The following is a 24,041-nucleotide window of genomic DNA, read 5'->3' on the forward strand; positions in this document are numbered from 1 at the left end:
AGTTTTCAATAATTGCATACACAACTCAGAATATTAAGATTAATACCTAGGATATAGAGTATGTGACACTCAAGAGACCATACAATGCATGGCCTTTGGCCAATCATATATTACCTACTAATTTACAAGGCAAAAGTATGGATGTGTTGAATTCAAAACTGTTAAAACATTTGAATTCATCTTTGAAACATCTGAAAAAGCAAAGTTCACATCAGGAAACAAATAAAGTACATAAAATAAAGAACTTAAAAAGTCCTCAGCTTTGCTTATTTTTTTCATTCCAAAATTTGAGGAAGAACCTTCCAAAAGATTACAAGTTACTATGTTGATAATTTAAGGGATATTTTTTCGTTGGAATTTGTTTAGATTGCGAGGACTAAGGGACACTTTTTTTTACAATGTCAAAACATTATCCTCTTGGACTAAGCTAGGTTACCTGCCTTTTTTTCGCGTTTAGTGGGATGTTAGTAGTTTGTTTTCTAATATTATCATTGGTTCTGACGTTGCAAAATAAAAGAACCAGATTGAGAAATGAATTCTTTTTATCCGTGGAATATCTCCAACGTGCTATCCCCGAACACGCCTGTTCAGCCCGGAGACACGACAGGTCCTGCAAGATCACAATGCGGATATATTCACTGCCGTCTCAGCAACAAGTTACTTCCTCTGATCTACAGCTGGAGAAGTAACAGATGCAGAAAGATCTACCTCAGGTGACAGTAAAGTTACAGTAATGGTAACAATAATCAAAGTTAACAACGATTGTGTTGTCATTATTAGTTGTAATACTGCCAGTTATAATATGAAGTGACAACACGGCGGTTACTACAGCCAGTTGCTATACTTTTTCACAGTCACAGTGATTCGACTGGTCGACTTGCTCTCGGAAGGCTGCGCTTGCTACGGCACAGACAATGGCTGGAACGTGCCCGATGCTGAGTGTGGGGCTTGTCGGTAAGAACCCTTCAATTTATTGCACAGACCCTTTCCCGTCTTTAGATTCTGCTGACGGCTGGTACAACACTTGTATTTGTTCGGCCTGCCTCAGCTGCTTTTTCTCCGTTATAGGATTTGTCATCATACCAAAGAACCCTTCACATTCACTTCCAGGTCAGTGCAAGGTAATTCCAGTGCTACTAAACATGGTTGGATTCAAATGTAATCGGAAAGTATTTTATTTCCAGAGAAATGCTGCGGACATAATGCACGTATAAATATCTTGGCCTTGGAATTTACATAATTTTTATTCGACCCCGTGAAGCACGTTATGTTGAGGACTGTAGGCCTGCAAGCCCGGCAGTTGGAGGAATCATTTGTGTGGCAAAGAAATACTAAGGCTCCCTGATCAAATTCGCTTATCACGTTGCAGTAATGTAATATTTTCACAGGACACTTGTTCATTCTTTCTTCCCACCTCTGACTGAGGTGTAAAAGATTGCATGATTGGCCCTCCGAGCACTCAGAGAGTAGGATGTATAGCTAAAGTCTCTTTGACCCCTATCCCCCCTCAACTCCAAAATCAATTACAGTATTCAAATCAGTACAAGATCAGGGAATATACTGTAAATGTAAAACTTTACTGTAGATGCTGAAATCTTTCCAAGTTGAAGTTCTGCAGCAGGGAAACATGCCTTTAAAAAAACAAAATCCCTTTTACACTAACCCTACACTACTGGTTTCAAACACACAACAGAGCACTTGGGAGACTGACGGGATAGATTTGTAGGCTCAAGTATCTTGTACCAGGTTGAAACAGGGCATTTCTGTATAGCTTCTCTACTAACCCACCATCCCAATTCCCAACAATTAGGGGCTGGATTGAGCCGAGCAGGACTGGAAGCACTGACCAGACACTGCTGTTCACTCAATAGATCAGTGTGGCTGGTAGGCCGCAGGGCTGCAGAGAGCAGACCATCTCCACTGTTTCTGGGATCCTCCACCACACAATTTTACTTCTTTTATGATTTACAAACAGTTTAGGTTACGAACAGTTCTCAGGAACAGAATCCTGTTTTAACCTGGTGTCTGTCAGTAGTCCCATCCTATTCTCCCAATTATTCCATGAGCTGCCCCCAGATTCACTTATGTACGAGGAGTTACAATGATTAATTAACCAACCGCCATGTCTTTGAAATGTGGGAGGAACACAAAGCACCTGTGTCCCTCTGCCAAAATGTTAACAGTTGTTTTACTTTCTACAGATGCTGCCTGACCTGCTGAGTATTTCCAGTATTTTCTGTACTAGAGATAGAATTACAATAATCCTTGTGATTGGACTTCCTGAGTCTGGATGTGTATGTGTGTGTTCAGATTATATTGTCCCTGATGCCCTACATATTGAGATTAATTTTCTGTAGAGCAATACATTAAGCTGTGTGCTTCACAGTAGTGAATTGAATTAATAATATGAAACTATTGTCATCACTATTTGGCTTGGAAAAATCTTGATTTCAAAAGGTGTGACCAAAGGACAACTTGCTTGCTCCATGTTTAATTTCCTGACGATCAGCCTTTTAATGATATCTTTGTAACTTTAATGTTGCTCTTCAATTATCTCACAGATATTGTATCTTTACTTAGAAAAAGACACAAATGGCGATGCATTGTGGGTGTGGTGCTACCCTACCATTACAGCAGAACTTCGAGAGCTGCTTTTAAGGAAATGCTCCCTTACTGGTGAAAATGACGTTATTCATACCTTTGTCTTTGGCCAGTTCCGAAGAACCTGGTATTACATCACAACCACACAAGTCCAGGATCCCACTGCATTATCAAAGGTGTGTAATGTTACCCTAGTTTGTTTCAAAATAATGCAAAAAAAAACTCTTCCATGGGCCAACTGACCTATCCTCAGGGCAACACACACAAAATGCTGGAGGAACTCAGCAGGCCAAGCAGCATCTATGGAAAGGAGTACAGTCGATGTTTTGGGCCAAGACCCTTCCTCAGGACTTCGGCCCGAAACGTCGACTGTGCTCCTTTCCATAGATGCTGTCTGGCCTGCTGAGTTCCTCCAGCATTTTGTGTGTGTTGCTTGGATTTCCAGCATCTGCAATTTTCTCTTGTTTGTGATTTGAATAGCCTTAAGGCGTTTTTGTTATCACCTTCAGATAGAACACTGAACTGTGTGAGAAACCAATTTCAGAGAATTGAGCAAACTGAACTAAATGGCACAGGTGCATGTCTAAGAATCTGGTTGAAGAATGAAATTACTAGACACCAGAAATCAGATAATGCAGTCATAACCTTTCATTCACCAGTAATCAAATAACTTGCTAACAACTTTGGCTGTCTGTTTGGTACTGCTATGATTTGACAATTGTTTATGAATCCTTATTCCACTTTCATTTATGATGTTTGTTCATCCCTGAGTTTGTGTCGTCAAGGATGTTCATGCCTTTAATTTTTATGCTCTAGGATAACTCTTTAAAACTTTCTGTAACTAATATTTCTCCATTATAATGTTTCTTAAAACTCTAGTCGTCAACCACACTTTGATTATCAGCCCTAATTTTTAATTAATAATTATGCAGTGTGACATGAAGTTTAGTTTGAAGTCCCTTACGACATTTTGGCTCACTGAAGGCATTATGTGTGCAGAAGTTGTTGGTGTTGGGGAAGGAGATGTTTCCTCAGTGCATGCTGTTCAGTAAATTATAAACCTGTTCTTTTCATGCAGAAAATATTTATTGATACTATCATTGCAGTTCAGTAAGTTGATTGAAATGAACGTGCTGGAAAACAAAATTCAACTCAATAACACTGAAACATTGGCCTTTTTCATCAGTTGAAAATGTATCATCCCTGCCTCTTTATTTGCCAGAAAATAACATTGGAAGAGAGAATATGGATGTTTTAAGTGTGGTTACATATATGGAAGTGCATTTCATTTTTGTTTTGTAGCACATTTTTTTAAAGGAAACACTAAACTGATAGTAGACACAATAGTACTCATGCACTTACTAAGTTGGTTTTCAAGGCCACGTTGCTAAACTGAAGGATGGAGCATTTCTACAACAATGTTTTGTCATGATTCATTATCCTGATTGTTAGGATATAAAACCATAAGACAGGATGAGAATTAGGCCATTTGACCTATCGAGTCTGCGCTGCCATTTCATCGTGGCTGGTTTATATTTCCTCTCAGCCTTTTCCACATATCGCTTCATGCCCTGACCAATCAAGAATCTATCAACCTCTGCCTTAAATATACATAAATACTTTGCCTCTACAGCTGCCTGTAGCAAATAATTCCATAAACTCACCACTCTCTGCCTACAGATATTCTTCCTCATCTCCATTCTAAAAGATCGACTCCTCTATTTTGAGACTCTGTCCTCTGGTCTTAGACTCTCCCACCATAGATAATATCCTCTCCACATCTGCTCTATCAAGGCCTTTCACCACTTCACATTCTTCTGAATTCCAGTGAATACAGGCTCAGAGCCATCAAATGCTCTTCATATGACAAGCCTGGAATCATTTTCATGAACCTCCTTTGAACCTTCCCCAGTTTTCACATATCCTTTCTAAAATAAGGGACCTCCTCACAATTCTCTTAGTGAGGCCTCACCAGTGTATATAAAATCTCAACATTACATCCTTGCTTTTATATTCCAGTCCCCTTGAAATGAATGCTAACATCACATTTGCCCTCCTCACCACAGACTCAACCTACAAATTAATATTTAGGGAATCCTGCACAAGGACTCCCAAGTAAGTCCCTTTGCACCTCATTTTTTTGTATTTTCTCTCCATTTAGAAAATAGTCAACACTTTCATTTCTTCTACCAAAGGGCATAGCCATACACCTCCTGTCACTGTATTCCATCTGCCATTTCTTTGACCATTCTCCTGATCTGTATGTAGCCTTTGTACTTCCTCAAAACTACCTACCACTCTACCTATCTTCATATTGCCTGCAAACTTTGCAACAAAGCCATCAATTCCATTATCCAAATTATTCACATATAACGTAAAAATATGTTTGCTATCCAACTGAATACAGGCACAGGATTCATTATGGAAACACAAAGAAATTATAGGCAAGCAAAAATCTGGAACATACAAAATGCTGGAGGAGCTCAGCAGATCAGGCAACATTCATAGAGTGCACAAAACAGTGCAAGCATTACAATAAATAATAAACAGGACAATAGGGCAGTAAGGTGTCAGTCCAGGCTCTGGGTATTGAGGAGTGAGGTGACCAGAACTGAGCACAGTACTCCAAGTGGGGTCTGACCTGGGTCCTATACAACTGTAACATTACCTTTCGGCTCTTGAACTCAATCCCACGGTTGATGAAGGCTAATACACCATATCCCTTCTTAACCACACAGACTTGGACCCCAAGATCCCTCTGATCCTCCACACTGCCAGAAGTCTTACCATTAATACTACATTCTGCCATCATATTTGACCTACCAAAATGAACCACCTCACATTTATCTGGATTGAACTCCATCTGCCACTTCTCAGCCCAGTTTTGCATCCTATCAATGTCCTGTTGTAACCTGTGACAGCCCTCCACACTATCCACAACACCCTAACCTTTGTGTCATCAGCAAACTTCCTCATCTGGGTCATTTATAAAAATCACGAAGAGAAGGAGTCCCAGAACAGATCCCTAAGGCACACCACTGGTCATCAACTTCCATGTAGAATATGACCAGTCTACAACCACTCTTTGCCTTCTGTGAGCCAGCCAATTCTGGATCCACAAAGTAATGTCCCCTTGGATCCTATGCTTCCTTACTTTCTCAATAAGCCTTACATGGGGTACCTTATCAACTGCCTTGCTGAAATCCATATACACTACATTTACTTCTCTATCTTCATTAACACATCCTCAAAAAATTCAATCAGGCCCGTAAGGCACGACCTGCCTTTGACAAAGCCATGTTGACTATTCCTAATCATAGTATGCCTCTCCAAATGTTCATAAATTTTGCTTCTCAGGATCTTCTCCATCAACTTACCAACCACTGATGTAGGATTATGCAGTTTAATACATGGCTAAGGAATTGATGTGGGAGGGAGGACTTCGGATTTTTGGATCATTGGGCTCTCTTCCAGGGAAGATGGGACCTGTGTAGAAGAGATGATTTGCAGCTAAACTGGAGCGGGACTAATTTCCTAGTGGGAAGGTTTGTAAGTGCTGCACAGGGTGGGTTGCGGGATTTTAAATTGCAGGAGTTAAATTTTGAGTTGCAGGGGGATGGGAACTAAAAGCCCATACGTACAAAGTCACCAAGGGTAGTGGGAAACTGGAAGATCGGGAAAATTTTAAGAAGCAACAAAGTACCACTAAGCGAGCAATAAAGAATGGGAAGCTAGATTATGAAAATAATCTCACACAAAATATAAAAATGGATGGTAAAAATTTTTATAATTAGATAAAACAGAAAAGGGTGGCTATAGTGAATGTAGGTTCCTTGGAGGATGAGAAGGGAGAATTGATATTAGGTAATCAGGAAATGTCAGAGGCTTTGAATGACTGTTTTGTGTTGGTCTTCAGGGTGGAGGACACGTCTAACATGCCAAAGAGAGATGTTATGGATACGATGGGAGTGGAGGACCTCGATACAATAGCCATCACTAACGAGGCAGTGCTGAGCAAACTTGTGGGCCTGAAGATAGATAAGTCCCCTGGTACTGAAAGAAATGGCAGAAGTTATAGTAGGGGCTATGATAATGATTTACAAAAATTCTCTGGACTCTGGGCAGGTCCCAGTGCATTGGAAAATGGCGAATGTCATACCACTGTGCAAAAAGGGAAGTAGGCGAAAGGTAGGTAACAATAGGCCAGTTAGTTTAACATCAGTAGTTGGGAAATTGCTTGTAGCTGTCATTAAAGAAGAAATAGTGAGGCATTTGGAAAGAAATGGATCTATCAGGTAGACGCTGCATGGATTCAGTGTTGCAAAGAACGGGTGAACCCAACGCAGGACACTGGCATGGAGATAGAGTTAGGATGCAGACGAGGGCATAAGCGTGGCTGGAGCTGAACGGCAAACAGGAGGGTGAACGGAAAAGCAGGAGGCAGGCAAAACTTAACTTGTAACAGCGTTGCTGGAGCTGAACGGCAAACAAGAGAGGCGGCAGGCAATTCCTATCTTGACACGGAGCATTGCTGAGCTGAATAGCAAATGGAAAGGCAAGTGGCAGGCAATACTTATCTTGACATGGAGAGACGGAGTTACACAGGTAAACCTCAGTACTGAAGTAAACCTTAGAATACACAATCCTAAGCGGTCGGGAATGTGAATTACCACACGGGCTAAAACAACGATCTGGCATTGAGTGGATGCAAAGCCGGGATATTTATTCTGCAGGTTTAGATGAGAATCAGGTGTGCCGCAATCAAAGGAAATTAGGAGAATATGGGGAATTAACGGCTAGGACCGTGTCATTCAGCAAAGGCAGGTCCTATTTGACAAACTTACTGGAGTTCTTTGAGGATATTACGAGTGCAGTGGATAGAGGGGGACAGATGGATGTTACTTACTTGGATTTCCAGAAGGATTCGATAAGATCAGAATCAGAGTCAGGTTTATTATCACCAGCATGTGACGTGAAATTTGTTAACTTAGCAGCAGCAGTTCAATGCAATACATAATCTAGCAGAGAGAGAAAAAATAGTAATAAATAAAATAAAACATAACAATAAATAAACAAATAAATCAATTACGTATATTGAATAGATTTTAAAAATGTGCAAAAACAGAAATACTGTATATTAATAAAAGTGAGGTAGTGTCCAAAACTTCAATGTCCATTTAAGAATCAGAGGGCAGAAGGGAAGAAGCTGTTCCTGAATCGCTGAGTGTGTGCCTTCAGGCTTCTCTACCTCCTACCTGATGGTGCCAGTGAGAAAAGGACATGTCCTGGGTGCTGGAGGTCCTTAAAAATGGACGCTGCCTTTCTGAGACTCCGCTCCTTAAAGATGTCCTGGGTACTTTTTAGGTTAGCGCCCTAGATGGAGCTGACTAGATTTACAACCTTCTGCAGCTTATTTTGGTCCTGTGCAGTAGCCCCTCTATACCAGAAAGTGATGCAGCCTGTCAGAATGCTCTCAGCGGTACAACTATAGAAGATTTGTGTGTATTTGTTGACATGGCAAATCCCTTCAAACTCCTTATGAAGTATAGTTGTTGTCTTGGCTTCTTTATGACTACATCGATATGTTGGGACCAGGTTAGATCCTCAGAGATCTTGACACCGAGGAACTTGAAGCCACTCACTCTCTCCACTTCTGATCCCTCTATGAGGATTGGTATGTGCTTCATCGTCTTACCCTTCCTGAGGTCCACAATCAGCTCTTTCATCTTACTGATGTTGAGTGCCAGGTTGTTGCTGCAGCTCCATTCCACTAGTTGACATATCTCACTCCTGTACGTGCTCTCGTCACCACCTGAGATTCTACCAACAGTGGTTGTATCGTCAGCAAATTTATAGAGCATTTGAGCTATGCCTAGCCACATAGTCATGTGTATACAGAGAATAGAGCAGTGGGCTAAGCACACCCCCTGCAAGATGAGCCAGTGTTGATCAGCAGCGAGGAGGATATGTTATCACCAGTCCACATAGACTGTGATCTCCCGGTGCCACATAAAAGACTTATCCATAAGATAAGGATGCCTTGAGTTGGGAGTGATATATTAGCATGGATAGATGATTAGTTAACTAATAGAAAGCAGAGAGTTGGGATACATGGATGTTACTTCGGTTGGTAATCGGCAATGAGTGGTGTGCGGCAGGGGTCGGTGCTGGGCTGGCAACGTTTCATGATATACATTAATGATTTGGAAGAGGGGACTGTGTGCAGTGTATCTAAGTTTGCTGATGATACTAAATTGACTGGAAAAGCAAATTGTGCAGAAGATATGAAGTGTCTGCAGAAAGATATAGATAGGTAAGTGAGTGAGCAAGGGTCTGGCAGATGGAGTACAATGTCAGTAAATGCGAGGTCATCCACTTTGGAAGGAAAAATGGAAGAACAAATTATCATTTATGTGGTAAAAATACTGTAGCATACTGCTGTTCAGAGGGACTTGGGAGTGTTTGTGCATGAATCACAAAAGGTTGGTTTACAGGTGCAGCAGACTATCAAGAAGACAAATGGAATATTTGCCTTCATTGCTAGAGGGACTGAATTGAAGAGCAGGGAGGTTATGCTGCAACTGTACAGGGTACAGGTGAGGCCGCACCTGGAGTACTGCATGCAGTTCTGGTCTCCTTTCTTGAGAAATAGTATACAGTCGGCCCTCCTTATCCACGAGTTCCGCATGCGTGAATTCAACCAACCACGAATCGAGAAAACCCGGAAGTGCTCTTCCAGCACTTGTTGTTCGAGCATTACAGACTTTTTTTCTTGTCATTATTCCCTAAACGATGCAGTATAACAACTATTTTACATAGCATTTACATTGTATTAGGTATTATAAGTAATCTAGAGATGATTTAAAGTATATGGGAGGATGTGTGTAGGTTACCGTGGATCATAATCGAAAAAAAATCGGAAGTTCTCTTACTATGTAAGTCGGAACAGGTACATCCGGTATTACTTAGCGTCAGTTAGTCAAATGTTTGTCTCAGTATTTAGTATATATTTTACTTTTCTATGTATATAAAACACTTAAGAACGTAAGTTTCAGCGCCCGACTCGGGAGGTTCCCGAGTTCGATCCAGTGACAGACCACTTCCGAGCGCGCTCTCCATCCGTGCTTGGTTGATGTGGAGGATCAAAAACCCAAAACTCCAAAACCCAATAATTAAACCACTGCGTTGCTTATTAATAATTGTAGCTTTCATCGGGGCAGGGCCTTTCAAATGCTCCTTTAAAATTGTTCCGATCATTGACCGACTGTAGCCTAATGCTTTTCCAATGACTGAAGGCATTTCACCTCTTTCCGATCACTTTATTATTTCCACTTTATTTTCAATTGTGATCCTGATTATTTTCGTGAACAGAAACATTGCGGATTCAGAGCTCCGCCGCCAGGTCCTAATGTCCACCGCACTGAGACAGGTTAAATAAGGTCTGGGGTTCCGCTGGGTCCTAAGGTCCACTGCATAGAGCTAGGTTGAATAAGGGACTTGAGCATCCGCATTTTTTGGTATCCGCAAGGGGTCCTGGAACCAATCCCTCGCGGATAAGGAGGGCTGACTGTACTCTCTTTGGAGGCGGTGCAGAGGAAATTCACCAGATTGATTCCAGAGATGAGGGGTTTAGACTATGAGGAGAGATTGAGTCGCCTGGGTCTGTACTCGCTGGAATTCAGAAAAATGAGAGGAGATCTTATAGAAACATATAGAATTCTGAAGGGGGCAGATAAAATAGAGGCAGGAACGTTGATTCCATTGGTAGGTGAGACTAGAACTAGGGGAGTAGATTTAGGACAGAGATGAGGAGGAACTGTTTTTCACAGAGGGTGGAGAATCTGTGGAACTCTCTGCCCAATGAAGCAGTGAAGACTACCTCAGTAACTATATTTAAGACGAGGTTGGATAGATTTTTGCGTAGTAGGGGAATTAAGGGTTATGGGGTAAAGGCAAGTAGGTGGAGATGAGTTCATGGCCAGATCAGCCATGATCTTATTGTATTGTGGAGCAGGTTCAACAGGTCAGATGGCCTACTCCTACTCCTATTTCTTATGATCCTAACAAGATCAAATTCAGCCTGAAATTTGAAAAGGAGAAACACAAGTCAGATGTATCAATATTACAGTGGAGTAGAGGGAATTACAGAGGCATGAAAGAGGACTTGGCCTGGATTGTTTGGAAAAGAACACTGGCAGGGATGATGGCAGAGCAGTAATGGCTGGAATTTCTAGAAGCAATTTGGAAGGCACAGGATATATACATCCCAAAGAAGAAGAATCCTCAAGAATACTTTTTAAAGGCAAGATGACACAACTGTGGCTAACAAGAAAAGCCAAAGCCAACATAAAAGCCAAAGAGAAGGCATATACAGTGCTTATTAAAAGTATTCACCCCCCCCCCCGAAGTTTTTGTGTTATATTATTTTACAACATTGAATCACAGTGGATTTAATTTGGCTTTTTTGACATTGATCAACAGAAAACAGGATACTTGGTAGTGTGGAGGAGCAGAGGGATCTGGGGGTACATGTCCACAGATCCCTGAAAGTTGCCTCACAGGTAGATAGGGTAGTTAAGAAAGCTTATGGGGTGTTAGCTTTCATAAGTCGAGGGATAGAGTTTAAGAGTCGCGATGTAATGATGCAGCTGTATAAAACTCTAGTTAGGCCACACTTAGAGTACTGTGTCCAGTTCTGGTCGCCTCACTATTGGAAGGATGTGGAAGCATTGGAAAGGGTACAGAAGAGATTTACCAGGATGCTGCCTGGTTTAGAGAGATTATGATCAGTGATTAAGGGAGCTAGGGCTTTACTCTTTGGAGAGGAGGAGGATGAGAGGAGACATGATAGAGGTGTACAAGATATTAAGAGGAATAGACAGAGTGAACAGCCAGCGCCTCTTCCCCAGGGCACCACTGCTCAGTACAAGAGGACATGACTTTAAGGTAAGGGGAGGGAAGTTCAAGGGGGATATTAGAGGAAGGTTTTTCACTCAGAGAGTGGTTGGTGCGTGGAATGCACTGCCTGAGTCAGTGGTGGAGGCAGATACACTAGTGAAGTTTAAGAGACTACTAGACAGGTATATGGAGGAATTTAAGGTGGGAGGTTATATGGGAGGCAGGGTTTGACGGTCGGCACAACATTGTGGGCCGAAGGGCCTGTAATCTGCTGTACTGTTTTATGTTCTATGTTCTAAAAAGACTCTTGTGTCAAAGTGAACAGATCTCTATAAAGTGACCTAAATTAATTTCAAATATAAAACACAAAATAATTGATTGCATAAGTATTCATCCCTGTCAACTCAGTATTTAGCAGATGCACCTTGAATCTGTGTGGATTGGTCTCCATCAGCTTTACACATCTGGATACCGCAATTTTTCCCCATTCTTCTTTGCAAAACTGCTCAAGCTCTGTTAGATTGCATGGGGATTGTGAGTGAACAGTTCTTTCAAAGTACAGCCACAAATTCTCAATTGAATTGAGGTCTAGACTATGACTTGGCCACTATGACATTAACTTTGTTGTTTTTAAGCCATTTCTTTGTCGCTGTAGCTTTATGCTTTGGGTCATTGTCTCACTGGAAAACAAACCTTCTCCCAAGCTGCAGTTCTCTTGCAGACTGCATCAGGTTTTCCTCCAGGTTATCACTGTGTTTTGCTGCATTCATTTTACCCTCAACTTTCAGAAGCATCCCCACAGCATGATGCAGCCACCACCATACTTAATAGCAGAGATGGTGTGTTTTCGGTAATATGTGGTGTTTAGTCTGATAGTCAAAAAGCTCAATATTGATTTCCATAAGACCAAAAGAAATAGGAGCAGAATTAGGCCATTTGGCCTATTAAGTCTGCTCTGCCATTTAATCATGACTAATCTATTTATCACCTCCTCAGCTCCACTCCCTAGCCTTCTCCCAGTAACCTTTGATGCTGTGTCCATTCAAGAACCTATCAGTCTCTGCCTTAAATACACCCAACAACCTGGCCTCATGGCTGCCTGTGGTAATAAATTCCACAAATTCACCACCCTGCAGCTAACGAAATTTCTCCACATCTCTGCTCTAAACAGACGCCCCTTATCCTGAGGCTGTGCCCTCTTGTCCTAGAGTCCCCCACCATAGGTTTCATCCTTTCCACATCTACTCTGTCTTTCAACATTCGAAAGGTTTCAACAAGAACCCCCCTCATCCTTCCAAATTCCAGCGAGTACAGACCCAGAGCTGTCAAATATTCCTCATATTTTCTTCCTTTTTTTGTAATTTATTTTTTATTGAAGTTCATCATCAAACAAACATTTCCATAAGTTGTATTTAAGATATTGTACATATACATCATATAGTCATATATGCCACAAATCTCCACATAATATTTACCTGAGGTATACACTTATAGAAAAGAGAGGATAGAAAGAACAAGTGAAAGGAGAAAACTATGTACAAGTAGGGAGTGATCTTTTTTTTTTACAACATATTCATTGATTTGCAAGAATAAAATCAGGCCTATGAGGTGTTATGTAGTTAATCCATTTTCCCAGTATGAATCAAATTGTTCCAACTTATGATTAACAGATGCTGTTATCTTCTCCATTTTGTAAATGTCCATTGTAATTTCCATCTATGCATTTACGGTTGGGCTCTCTTGTGATAACCATTTCCTAGTAAGAGTCTTTTTACCAGCAGTATATTCATTTAATATTTATCTCTTCTCAACCATTCTTGAGGTGTATACCCAAAATATATAATCTTACTTTCTAAGAGTATTTCACATTTAAAGATGTCCTGCAGGGCACTGTGTATCCCACTCCAATAGTCTTTGATAACGGGGCATTCCCAGAAAATATGATAATGGTTTGCATTTTGATTTCCACAACTTCTTCAGCAAACAGGGAGGTTGCTATCATAATGGGATTTCTGAGAGGGTGTAATAAAATAGCTTATCAAGTTTTTCCATCCGAAATCCCACCATTTCTGTGAACTGGTACACTTCCATTGATACCTCAATATTATTGTCCATTCTTCCTCAGATATAATTATCCCTCCTTCCTTCTCCCATTTTGTTTTAATGTATGAAGTTGAATGTGTTTTAAGATTTGACAAACCCTTATACATGCTTGAGATGATTCTACTACCGTTATTTGAATTATATGTTTTTCTAAATAGCTCTATCAAGCATGTACTTGCCTTGGGTTACATTTTTAACCATCCTATTAACATATTGTTGTATCTTTAAATACCGATAAAAGTCTTGTTTTTCTAATAAGTGTTTCTCTTTAAGCATTTCAAAACTGAACAGTGTTCCTTCTTTCATTATATTGCAAAGAACTGTTATTACTTTAGTTGTCCAGTCAAGGCTGCGAAGCATTCGGGCTCTCACAGCCAGACTATGTAACAGTTCTTTCACCCAAGCTATCAGATTCCTCAATACCCGAAGCCTGGACTGACACCTTGCCCTATTGTCCTGTTTATTATTTATTGTAATGCCTGCACTGTTTGTGTGCACTTTATGTAGTCCTGTGTAGGTCTGTAGTCTAGCTTTCTCTGTGTTGTTTTTTTTTTACGTAGTTCAGTCTAGTTTTTGTACTGTGTCATGTAACACCATGGTCCTGAAAAACGTTGTCTCATTTTTACTATGTACTGTACCAGCAGTTATGGTTGAAATGACAATAAAAGTGACTTGACTTGACTTGACTTGACAGTCCTTAAGTCTAGCATCCAGTTTATTCGGCGTAAAATCCGACTCGTGCACACCATTTAAGAATTGCAATATCTCCCTCTAGTTTATATTCTCTTATAATAGTTTTCCATATTTTAAGAGTCAATTTCACCCATGGGTTATCAATAGTATTTATGTACCTTTGTAGGTTGTTATCAGCCACAATTGCCTCTATGGGGATGGGAAGCATACGCTCCTCAATGTTTTTTCACTGAGTATCATGTGATGGGTTGCACCAACATATCACAGCTCTCAACTGTGCTGTAAAATAATAATCTCTAAGAGAAGGTAGGCCCCATCCCCCCCACTTTTCCTTGGCTAATTGTATTCTTCTTATTTTCATTCCTGGAATCATCCTTGTGAACCTCCTTTGAACCCCCTCTAATACCAGTGCTTCTTTTCTTAGATGAGGAGCTCAAATCTGTGCACAATACTCAAGGTGAGGTCTCACCAGTGCCTTATAAAGCCTCAGTATCACATCCCTGCTCTTGTACTATAGACCTCTTGAAATGAATGCTGACATTGACATTCATAGTAAATCTTGTCTGTACTCTCTCTATTTTTTTAAATGTCAACAAAATAGAGAGAGTACAGAGAAGATTTACTAGAATGTTGCCTGGGTTTCAGACCTAAGTTACAGGGAAAGGTTGAACAAGTTAGGTCTTTATTCTTTGGAGCTTAGAAGGTTGGGGGGGACTTGATAGAGGTATTTAAAATTATGAGGGGGATAGATAGAGTTGATGTGGATAGGCTTTTTCCATTAAGAGTAAGAGAAATTCAAACAAGAGGACATGAGTTGAGATTTGGGGGCAAAAGTTTAAGGCTAACAAGAGGGGGAATTTCTTTACTCAGAGTGTGGTAGCTGTGTGAAACGAGCTTCCAGTAGAAGTGGTAGAGGCAGGTTCGGTGTTGTCATTTAAAGTAAAATTGGATAAGTATATGGACAGGAAAGGAATGGAGGGTTATGGGCTGAGTGCAGGTCAGTGGGACTAGGTGAGAGTAAGCGTTTGACATGGACTAGAAGGGCCGAGATGGCCTGTTTCCGTGCTGTAATTGTTATATGGTTATTATATTTGCCTTCCTCGCCATTGACTTTATCTGCAAGTTAACCTTCAGGGTGTTCTGGACGAGGACTCCCAAGTCCCTATGCATCTGAGATCTTTGGATTTTCTCCCCGCTTACAGAATAGTTTGTACATTTGTTTCTACTATCAAAATGCATGACCATGCATTTTCAAACATTGTATTTCATTTGCCACTCTCTTGCCCATTTTCGTAATCTGTCTAAGTCTTTCTGCAGCCTTCCTGTTTTCTCAACACTACCTGCCCCCCCCCCCCCATCAATGTTTGTTTCATCTGCAAACTTGGAAATAAAGCCATCTATTCCATCATTTAAATCATTTATGTACAGCATAAAAATAAGTGGTCCCAACACCAACACCTGCGGAACACCACTAGTCACTGGCAGCCAACCAGGAAAGGATCCTTTTATTCCCACTCAATAACTCCTACCAATCGGCCAATGCTCTAACCATGCCAGTAACTTTCCTGTAATACCATGGGCTCTTAACTTGGAAAGCAGCCTCGTGTGCCACATTGTCACAGGCCTTCTGAAAGTCTAAATACACAACATCCATTGAAACCTCTTTATCTATCCTACTGGTAATCTCCTCAAAGAATTCCAACAGATTCATCGGGCAAGATTTTCCTTAAAGGAAACCATGCTGCCCTTGACCTATCTTGTCCTGTGTCACCAAGTACTCCATAAACTCATCCTTAACAATTGACACCAACACCTTCCCAACCATTGAGGTTTCATCAGACCATAGAACATTCTTCCAGCTGACTTCTGAGTCTCCTACACGCCTCTGGCAAACTCTAGCCGGGATCTCATGAGAGTTTTTTTCAACGGTCGCTATATCTTTGCCATTCTTCCATAAAGCTGCGACCAGTAAAACACCTGAGTAACAGTTGTTGTATGTGCAGCCTCTCCCATCTCAGCCACTGAAGTTTGTAACTCCTCCAGAGTTGTCATAGGTCTCTTGATGACCTCCCTCACTAGTCCCCTTCTTGCACGGTCTCTCACTTTTTGAGGACAGCTAGCTCTAGGCAGACTTACAGTTGTGCCATATTCTTTCTATTTCTTGATGATTGTCTTAACTATATTCAAAGGGATATTCAATGACTTGGAAATTTGATTGTATCCATCTATGGACTCGTGCCTTTCAATAACATTTTTGTGGAGTTGCTTGGGGTGTTCTTTTGTCTTCATGATGTAGTTTTTAGCAGGATACTGACTCACCAGCAATTGGACCTTCCAGATACACGTGCATTTTTACTACAATCAATTAAACATCTTGACTGCACATAGATCTCCAAAAACAGATCTCCATTTAACGAATTATATGATTTCCAAAACCAATTGCCTGCACCAGTGATGATCTGGTGTGTCATATTAAAGGGGGTGAATACTTATGCAATGAATTATTTTGTGTTTTATATTTGTAATTAATTTCGATCACTTTGTAGAGATATGTTTTCATTTCAACATGGAAAAGTCTTTTTCTGTTGATCAGGGTCAAACAGTTAAATTAATTCCACTGTAATTCAGTGTTGTAAAACAATAAAACATAAAAACTTCCAAGGGGACAAATTCTTTTTATAAGCTCTGTAATAGAGAAAAAAAATTAGTTGGAAGTTGGAGGATTGGGAAGATTTTAAAAATCAACAGAAGACAACTAAAAAAGGCATTAAGAAGATAAAGATTGAATACGAAAGTAAGCTAGCCAGTGATATTACAGAGGATACCAAAAATTTCTTCAGATAAATAAAGTGTAAAAGAGAAGTGGAAGTGGATATTGAACCCCTAGAAAATGATGCTGGAGAGGTAGTAATGGGGGAAATGCAAAGGAGGATGGCTGGAAAATTTCAAATGTCATTCCACTCTTCAAGAAGGGAGCGAGGTAGAAGAAAGGAATCTACAGGCCAGTTAGTCTGAACTCAGTGATTAGGATGATGTTGAAGTCGATTATTAAGGGTGAGGTCTCAGGTTACTTGGAGGCACATGATAAAAAAGACCATCGCCAGTATGGTTTCCTCAAGGAAAAATCTTGTCTGACAAATCTGTTGGAATTCTTTGAAGAAGTAACAAGCAGGATAGACAAAGTAGAATGTTGTGCACTTGGACTTTCAGAAGACCTTTGACAAGGTGCCACACATGATGCTGCTTAACAAGTTAGAGTCCATGGTATTACAGGAATGGTTCTAGCATGGATAAAGCAGTGGCTGATTGGCAGGAGGCAAAGAGAAGGTATGAGGGGAACCTTTTCTGGCTGGCTGCCAGTGGTGTTCCACAGGGGTCTGTGATGAGACCAATTTTTTAAAATATTATATGACAACAATTTGGATAATGGAATTGATGCCTTTGCTGCAAAGTTTGCAGACAATATGAGGATAGGTGGAGGGGCAGATAGGTTTGAGGAAGTAGAGAGGCTACAGAAGGACAGACAGATTAGGAGAACAGGCAAAGAAATGACAGATGAAATACAATGTTGGGAAGTGTACGATCATGCACTTTGATAGAAGAAATTAAAGGGTTGACTAATTTATAAATGGAGAGAAAGTACAAAAAAAACTGAGGTGCAAAAAGACTTGGGAGTCCTTGTACAGAATTCCCTAATGGTTCATTTGCAAGTTGAGTCTATGGTGAGGAAGGCAAATGCAATGTTAGCATTCATTTCAAGAGGACTGGAATATAAAAGCAAGGCTGTAATGTTGAATCATTATAAAGCCCTGATGAGACTTCAGTAGGGTATTGTGAGGAGTTTTTGGCGTTTTATCTTAGAAAGGATGTAATAAAACTGGAGAGGCTTCAAAGGAGGTTCACAAAAATGATTCCAGGATTGAAAGGCTTGCCATATGAAGAGCGTCTGATGGCTCTAGGCCTGTATTCATTAGAATTCAGAAGAATGAAGGATGACCTCATTTAAACCTATCAAATGGTGAAAATCCTTGATAGAGTGGATGTGGAGTGGATGTTTCCTGTGCTGGGAGAGTCTAAGACCAGAGGACACAGCCTCAGAATAGAAGGGTATCCTTTTAGAATAGAGATGAGGATGAATTTCTTTATAGCCAGAGAGTGGTGAATCTGTGGAATTCTTTTCCACAGGCAGCTGTAGAGGCCAAGTCTTTGTCTATATTTAAAGCAGAGTTTGATAGGTTCTTGATTGGTCATGGTAGAAAGGGATACTTGGAGAAGGCAGGAGATCGGAGCTGAGAGAAAAATTTAATCAGCCATGATGAAATGGTGGAGCAGACTTGAGAGGCTAATTGGCCTTAATTCTGCCCCTATATCGAATGGTCTTGTGGACTAAAACATGTGATTGGAACTAATAGTGTCTTGAATTTCCAGTAATGATATTCATCAAATTTCATTATTTTTTTTCCCTCAATCTTATAACAGGTGACCCATTTCTCATTGGTGTTAACTGCCAAAGACTTTAACCCAGAGAAATATGCAGCATTTGGAAGAGTGCTATGTAGGTAAGTTTTAAATTCTTTTCTAATTGTACACATTATGTGCTTAATGGTCAGAGTATAAGTTTTGCAAGTATAAGTTATACAGTTTCCAAGCAAACAAGTCAACAAAAGAAAATACTTTTACAGCTGAAGATCTGTTTTATTTGCTGATTTTATGAAGGAAATAGGTAGAGCCTAATCACACATGGAAAAATCCCAAGACAGTGATATTTTACTGTAATAACCTACTTACTGCTTATTATGCCACCGGTTTTTAGGGCAACACTGAAGGTCCTCCATCGCTGGTGGTGTTCAGGGCTTCCTTCGTTGTTACAGTAGCTGATTTTCACTGCTGTCAGTCATGAAAGTCCCGGGTGGAGACTCATGAACACCATTGTGCATGGACATAGAAGGAATCTGCATTGTTGTTTTTGTAATACCAGTCAGAGTTGTTAGCCCTGAGCTGAACCCCCAAACCCAGAAGAACTACTCTTAGTCTGACCTCTACCCTTTGATCTGTTTGGCATGGGTGATTCTACCAAGAGCTATGGGAGAGGGATAGCAACACACAAGATAGGAGAGCACTTAATTGGAGTAAGGGGAAATATGAAGCTATTAGGCAGAAACTTAGAAGCATAACTTGGAAACAGATGTTCTCATGGGAATGTACGGCAAAAATGTGGCAAATGTTCAGGGGATATTTGCGTGGCGTTTGTATAGGTATGTTCCAGTGAGATGGAAAGGATGGTAGGGTACAGGAACTGTGATGTACAAAGCTTTTGAAAATCTAGTCAAGAAGAAAAAAAGCTTACGAAAAGTTCAAAAAAATAAGTAATGATAGAGATCTAGAAGATTATAAGGCTAGCAGGAAGGAGCTTAAGAATGAAATTAGGAGAGCCAGAAGGGGCCATGAGACCGGGACCAGATGAGATATGCCCCAGGCTATTGTAGGAGGTGAGAGAGGAGATTGCTGAGCCTCTGGCAATGATCATTGCATCATTAATGGGGACAGGAGAGGTTCCGGAGGATTGGAGGGTTGCAGATGTTGTTCCCTTATTCAAGAAAGGGAGTGGAGATAGCCCAGGAAATTATAGACCAATGAGTCTTACTTCAGTGGTTGGTAAGTGGATGGAGAAGATCCTGAGACGCAGGACTTATGAACATTTGGAGAGGAATTATGATTATGAGAGGGAATTATGAGAGGAAATATGATTAGGAATAGTCAGCATGGCTTTGTCAAAGCCAGGTCGTGCCTTACAAGCCTGATTGAACTTTTTGAGGATGTGACTAAACACATTGATGAAGGTAGAGCAATAGATGTAGTGTATATGGATTTCAGCAAGGCATTTGATAAGGTACCCCATGCAAGGCTTATTGAGAAAGTAAGGAGGCATGGGATCCAAAGGGACGTTGCTTTCTGGATCCAGAATTGGCTTGCCCACAGAAGGCAAAGAGTGGTTGCAGACAGGTCATAATCTGCATGGAGGTTGGTGACCAGTTGGCCTCAGGGATCTGTTCTGGGACCCCTTCTCTTTGTGATTTTTATAAAGGACCTAGATGAGGAAGTGGAGGGATGGGTTAGTAAATTTGCTGATGACACAAAGGTTGGGGGTGTTGTGGATAGTGTGCAAGGCTGTCAGAGGTTACATACAAAGGGACATCGATAGGATGCAAATCTGGGCTGAGAAGTGGCAAATGAAGTTCAACCCAGATAAGTGTGCAGTTCATTTTTGTAGGTCAAATATGATGGCAGAATATAGTGTTAATAGTAAGACTCTTGGCATTGTGGAGGATCAGAGAGATCTTGGGGTCAGTGTCCATAGGACACTCAACGCTGCTGTGCAGGTTGACTGTGTGGTTAAGAAGGCAGTCAGTGCATTGGCCTTCATCAACCGCTCTCAGTTCAAGAGCTGAGAGGTAATGTTACAGCTATATAGGACCCTGATCAGACACCACTTGGAGTACTGTGTTCAGTTCTGGTCACCTCGCTACAGGAAGGATGTGGAAACTATAGAGGAGACTTACAAGGACGTTGCCTGGATTGGAGTGCATGCCTTAAGAGAATAGGTTGAGTGAACTTGGCCTTTTCTCCTTGGAGCAACGGAGGATGAGAGATGACTGATAGAGGTGTATAAGACGATGAGAGGCATTGATCATGTGAATAGTCAGAGGTTTTTTCCTGGGGCCGAAATGGCTAACATGAGAGGGCACAGTTCTAAGGTGCTTGGAAGCAGGTACAATGGGGATGTCGGGTGGTGAGTGTGTGGAATGGGCTGCCACTGATGGTGGTGGTGGTGGATACGATAGGGTCTTTTAAGAGACTCCTGGATAGGTACGTGGAGCTTAGAGAAGTGGAGGGCTATGGGTAACCCTAGGTAATTTCTAAAGTAAATTTACAGCATTATATTGTGCTGTAGGTTTTCTATGTTTCTATGTTAAAGCATGAAGCCCTGACTCCAGCCTACAGAGCTCTCCAGGTCATTGTGGCATGCAAACCTCCAAACCCTATGACAAGGTTTTGGTCCTCTTGGAAGTTAGTGCAGAAAGTTGAGGGGTAAATGTTGAATAGAATATATCTTCAGTAATATTCAAAATTCTGAAAAAACATTAGCTTTAAAACAAACTCTTCCCATGACTCATATTCCCTGCCTCTCCATCTCTCTCACCTCTTTCAACAGCCAGCACTTCCTCGTGTGATGGTGATCGAAGTCCCGGAAAGAAACTGAAAGTGGGGATATAGAAGTCCTTATTCATCATGACAAGCAGGCACCCTCACAGCAGAGGCCCCCAAACTCAAGCACATTACATTCTTACATCCTTAACATCAAAGATACTACAAAACATACAAATTAGCCAGAAAAAGCAGCACACCTCAGGACTGGGAGAAATTCAGAGTCCAGCAGAGGAGGACAAAGGGCTTAATTAGAAAAGAGAAAAAAGATTATAAGAGAAAGCTGGCAGGGAACATAAAAACTGACTGTAAAAGTTTTTATAGATATGTGAAAAGAAAAAAGATTGGTTAAGACAAATGTAGGTCCCTTACAGTCAGAAACAGGTGAATTGATCATGGGAAACAAGGACATGGCAGACCAATTGCATAACTACTTTGGTTCTGTCTTCACTAAGGAGAACATAAATAATCTTCCGGAAATAGTAGGGGACCGAGGGTCTAGTGAGATGGAGGAACTGAGGGAAATACATGTTAGTAGGGAAGTGGTGTTAGGTAAATTGAAGGGATTAAAGGCAGATAAATCCCCAGGGCCAGATGGTCTGCATCCCAGAGTGCTTAAGGAAGTAGCCCAAGAAATAATGGATGCATTAGTGATAATTTTTCAAAATTCTTTAGATTCTGGATTAGTTCCTGAGGATTGGAGGGTGGCTAATGTAACCCCACTTTTTAAAAAAGGAGGGAGAGAGAAACCGGGGAATTATAGACCAGTTAGCCTGACAACGGTGGTGGGGAAAATGTTAGAGTCGGTTATCAAAGATGTGATAACAGCACATTTGGAAAGCGGTGAAATCATCGGACAAAGTCAGTATGGATTTGTGAAAGGAAAATCATGTCTGACGAATCTTATAGAATTTTTTGAAGATGTAACTAGTAGAGTGGATAGGGGAGAGCCAGTGGATGTGGTATATTTGGATTTTCAAAAGGCTTTTGACAAGGTCCTACACAGGAGATTAGTGTGCAAACTTAAAGCACATGGTATTGGGGGTATGATATTGATGTGGATAGAGAATTGGTTGGCAGACAGGAAGCAAAGAGTGGGAGTTAACAGGACCTTTTCAGAATGGCAGGCAGTGACTAGTGGGGTACCGCAAGGCTCAGTGCTGGGACCTGTTGAAATTCTGCCCTGTGTTCGTTTAGGAAGAGAGACAACCAACACCGGAATATTACAAAACTTGGGTTTATTGCAGAATTCGTAACTGGCACAGCGAATCCACGGAGTCGCTGGAGAAGGCGCGTTCCGACTTCCCCTTACAATCTGCTCTTATTTATACCCCTTTTCCCCCCAGCACAACCCCCCGCTACATATTAGGTAATATCGGGCACTTGTGTCCATCTTATTGGCCCTATGCCATACACTCACGAGTTACCTGTTTCTTTTGTTTACTGAATCGCGTGACACTAGTAGTTTCGGTGTAGCGGAATCCCCAGTTTCGCTTCCCCCCCTCCCTCGCATTCCGGTCTCCTAATATTACGTGAGCCACTCCTGACCTGTAATGGCAGTCTCGAATTAACCCTAACATTAACCCTAACAGACCCCAGTTGTTTACAATATATATTAATGATTTAGATGAGGGAATTAAATGCAGCATCTCCAATTTTGCGGATGACACTAAGCTGGGTGGCGGTGTTAGCTGTGAAGAGGATGCTATGAGGATGCAGGGTGACTTGGATAGGTTAGGTGAGTGGGCAAATTCATGGCAGATGCAATTTAATGTGGATAAATGTGAGGTTATCCACTTTGGTGGCAAGAACAGGAAAACAGATTATTATCTGAATGGTGGCCGATTAGGAAAAGGGGAGGTGCAATGAGACCTGGGTGTCATTGTACACCAGTCATTGAAAGTGGGCATGCAGGTACAGCAGGCGGTGAAAAAGGCGAATGGTATGTTGGCATTCATAGCAAGAAGATTCGAGTACAGGAGCAGGGAGGTTCTACTGCAGTTGTACAAGGCCTTGGTGAGATCACACCTGGAGTATTGTGTGCAGTTTTGGTCCCCTAATCTGAGGAAAGACATTCTTGCCATAGAGGGAGTACAAAGAAGGTTCACCAGATTGATTCTTGGGATGGCAGGACTTTCATATGAAGAAAGACTGGATCGACTAGGCTTATACTCGCTGGAATTTAGAAGATTGAGGGGGGATCTTATTGAAACGTATAAAATTCTAAAGGGATTGGACAGGCTAGATGCAGGAAGATTGTTCCCGATGTTGGGGAGGTCCAGAACGAGGGGTCACACTTTAAGGATAAAGGGGAAGCCTTTTAGGAGCAAGATGAGGAAAAACTTCTTCACACAGAGAGTGGTGAATCTGTGGAATTCTCTGCCACAGGAAACAGTTGACGCCAGTTCATTGGCTATACTTAAGAGGAAGTAAGATATGGCCCTTGTGGCTAAAGGGATCAGGGGTATGGAGAGAAAGCAGGTACAGTGTTCTGAGTTGGATGATCAGCTATGATCATACTGAATGGCGTTGCAGGCTCA

General features: G+C 41.2%; 1 protein-coding gene across 6 annotated transcripts in view; it reads left to right on the forward strand.

Moving 5' to 3' along the window:
• The window catches only part of dennd10 (DENN domain containing 10), an 83,712-nt gene that overhangs the window by 8,218 nt on the left and 51,453 nt on the right, over window positions 1-24,041 (forward strand). The window contains exons 1-4 of one of the 6 annotated variants that reach the window (XM_073027870.1): window positions 617-736; window positions 855-954; window positions 2,581-2,777; window positions 18,775-18,854. In XM_073027870.1, the coding sequence (XP_072883971.1) occupies window positions 915-954; window positions 2,581-2,777; window positions 18,775-18,854 (317 nt within the window). In that variant the 5' untranslated portion in view covers window positions 617-736; window positions 855-914. Of the gene's footprint in view, window positions 1-616; window positions 955-2,580; window positions 2,778-18,774; window positions 18,855-24,041 lie in introns of those variants that run through there. The other 5 variants (XM_073027871.1, XM_073027869.1, XM_073027872.1 and 2 more) reach the window with 5 other exon arrangements.

Source organism: Hemitrygon akajei, chromosome 23 (assembly GCF_048418815.1).
Source record: "Hemitrygon akajei chromosome 23, sHemAka1.3, whole genome shotgun sequence".
Taxonomy (NCBI): Eukaryota; Metazoa; Chordata; class Chondrichthyes; order Myliobatiformes; family Dasyatidae; genus Hemitrygon; species Hemitrygon akajei.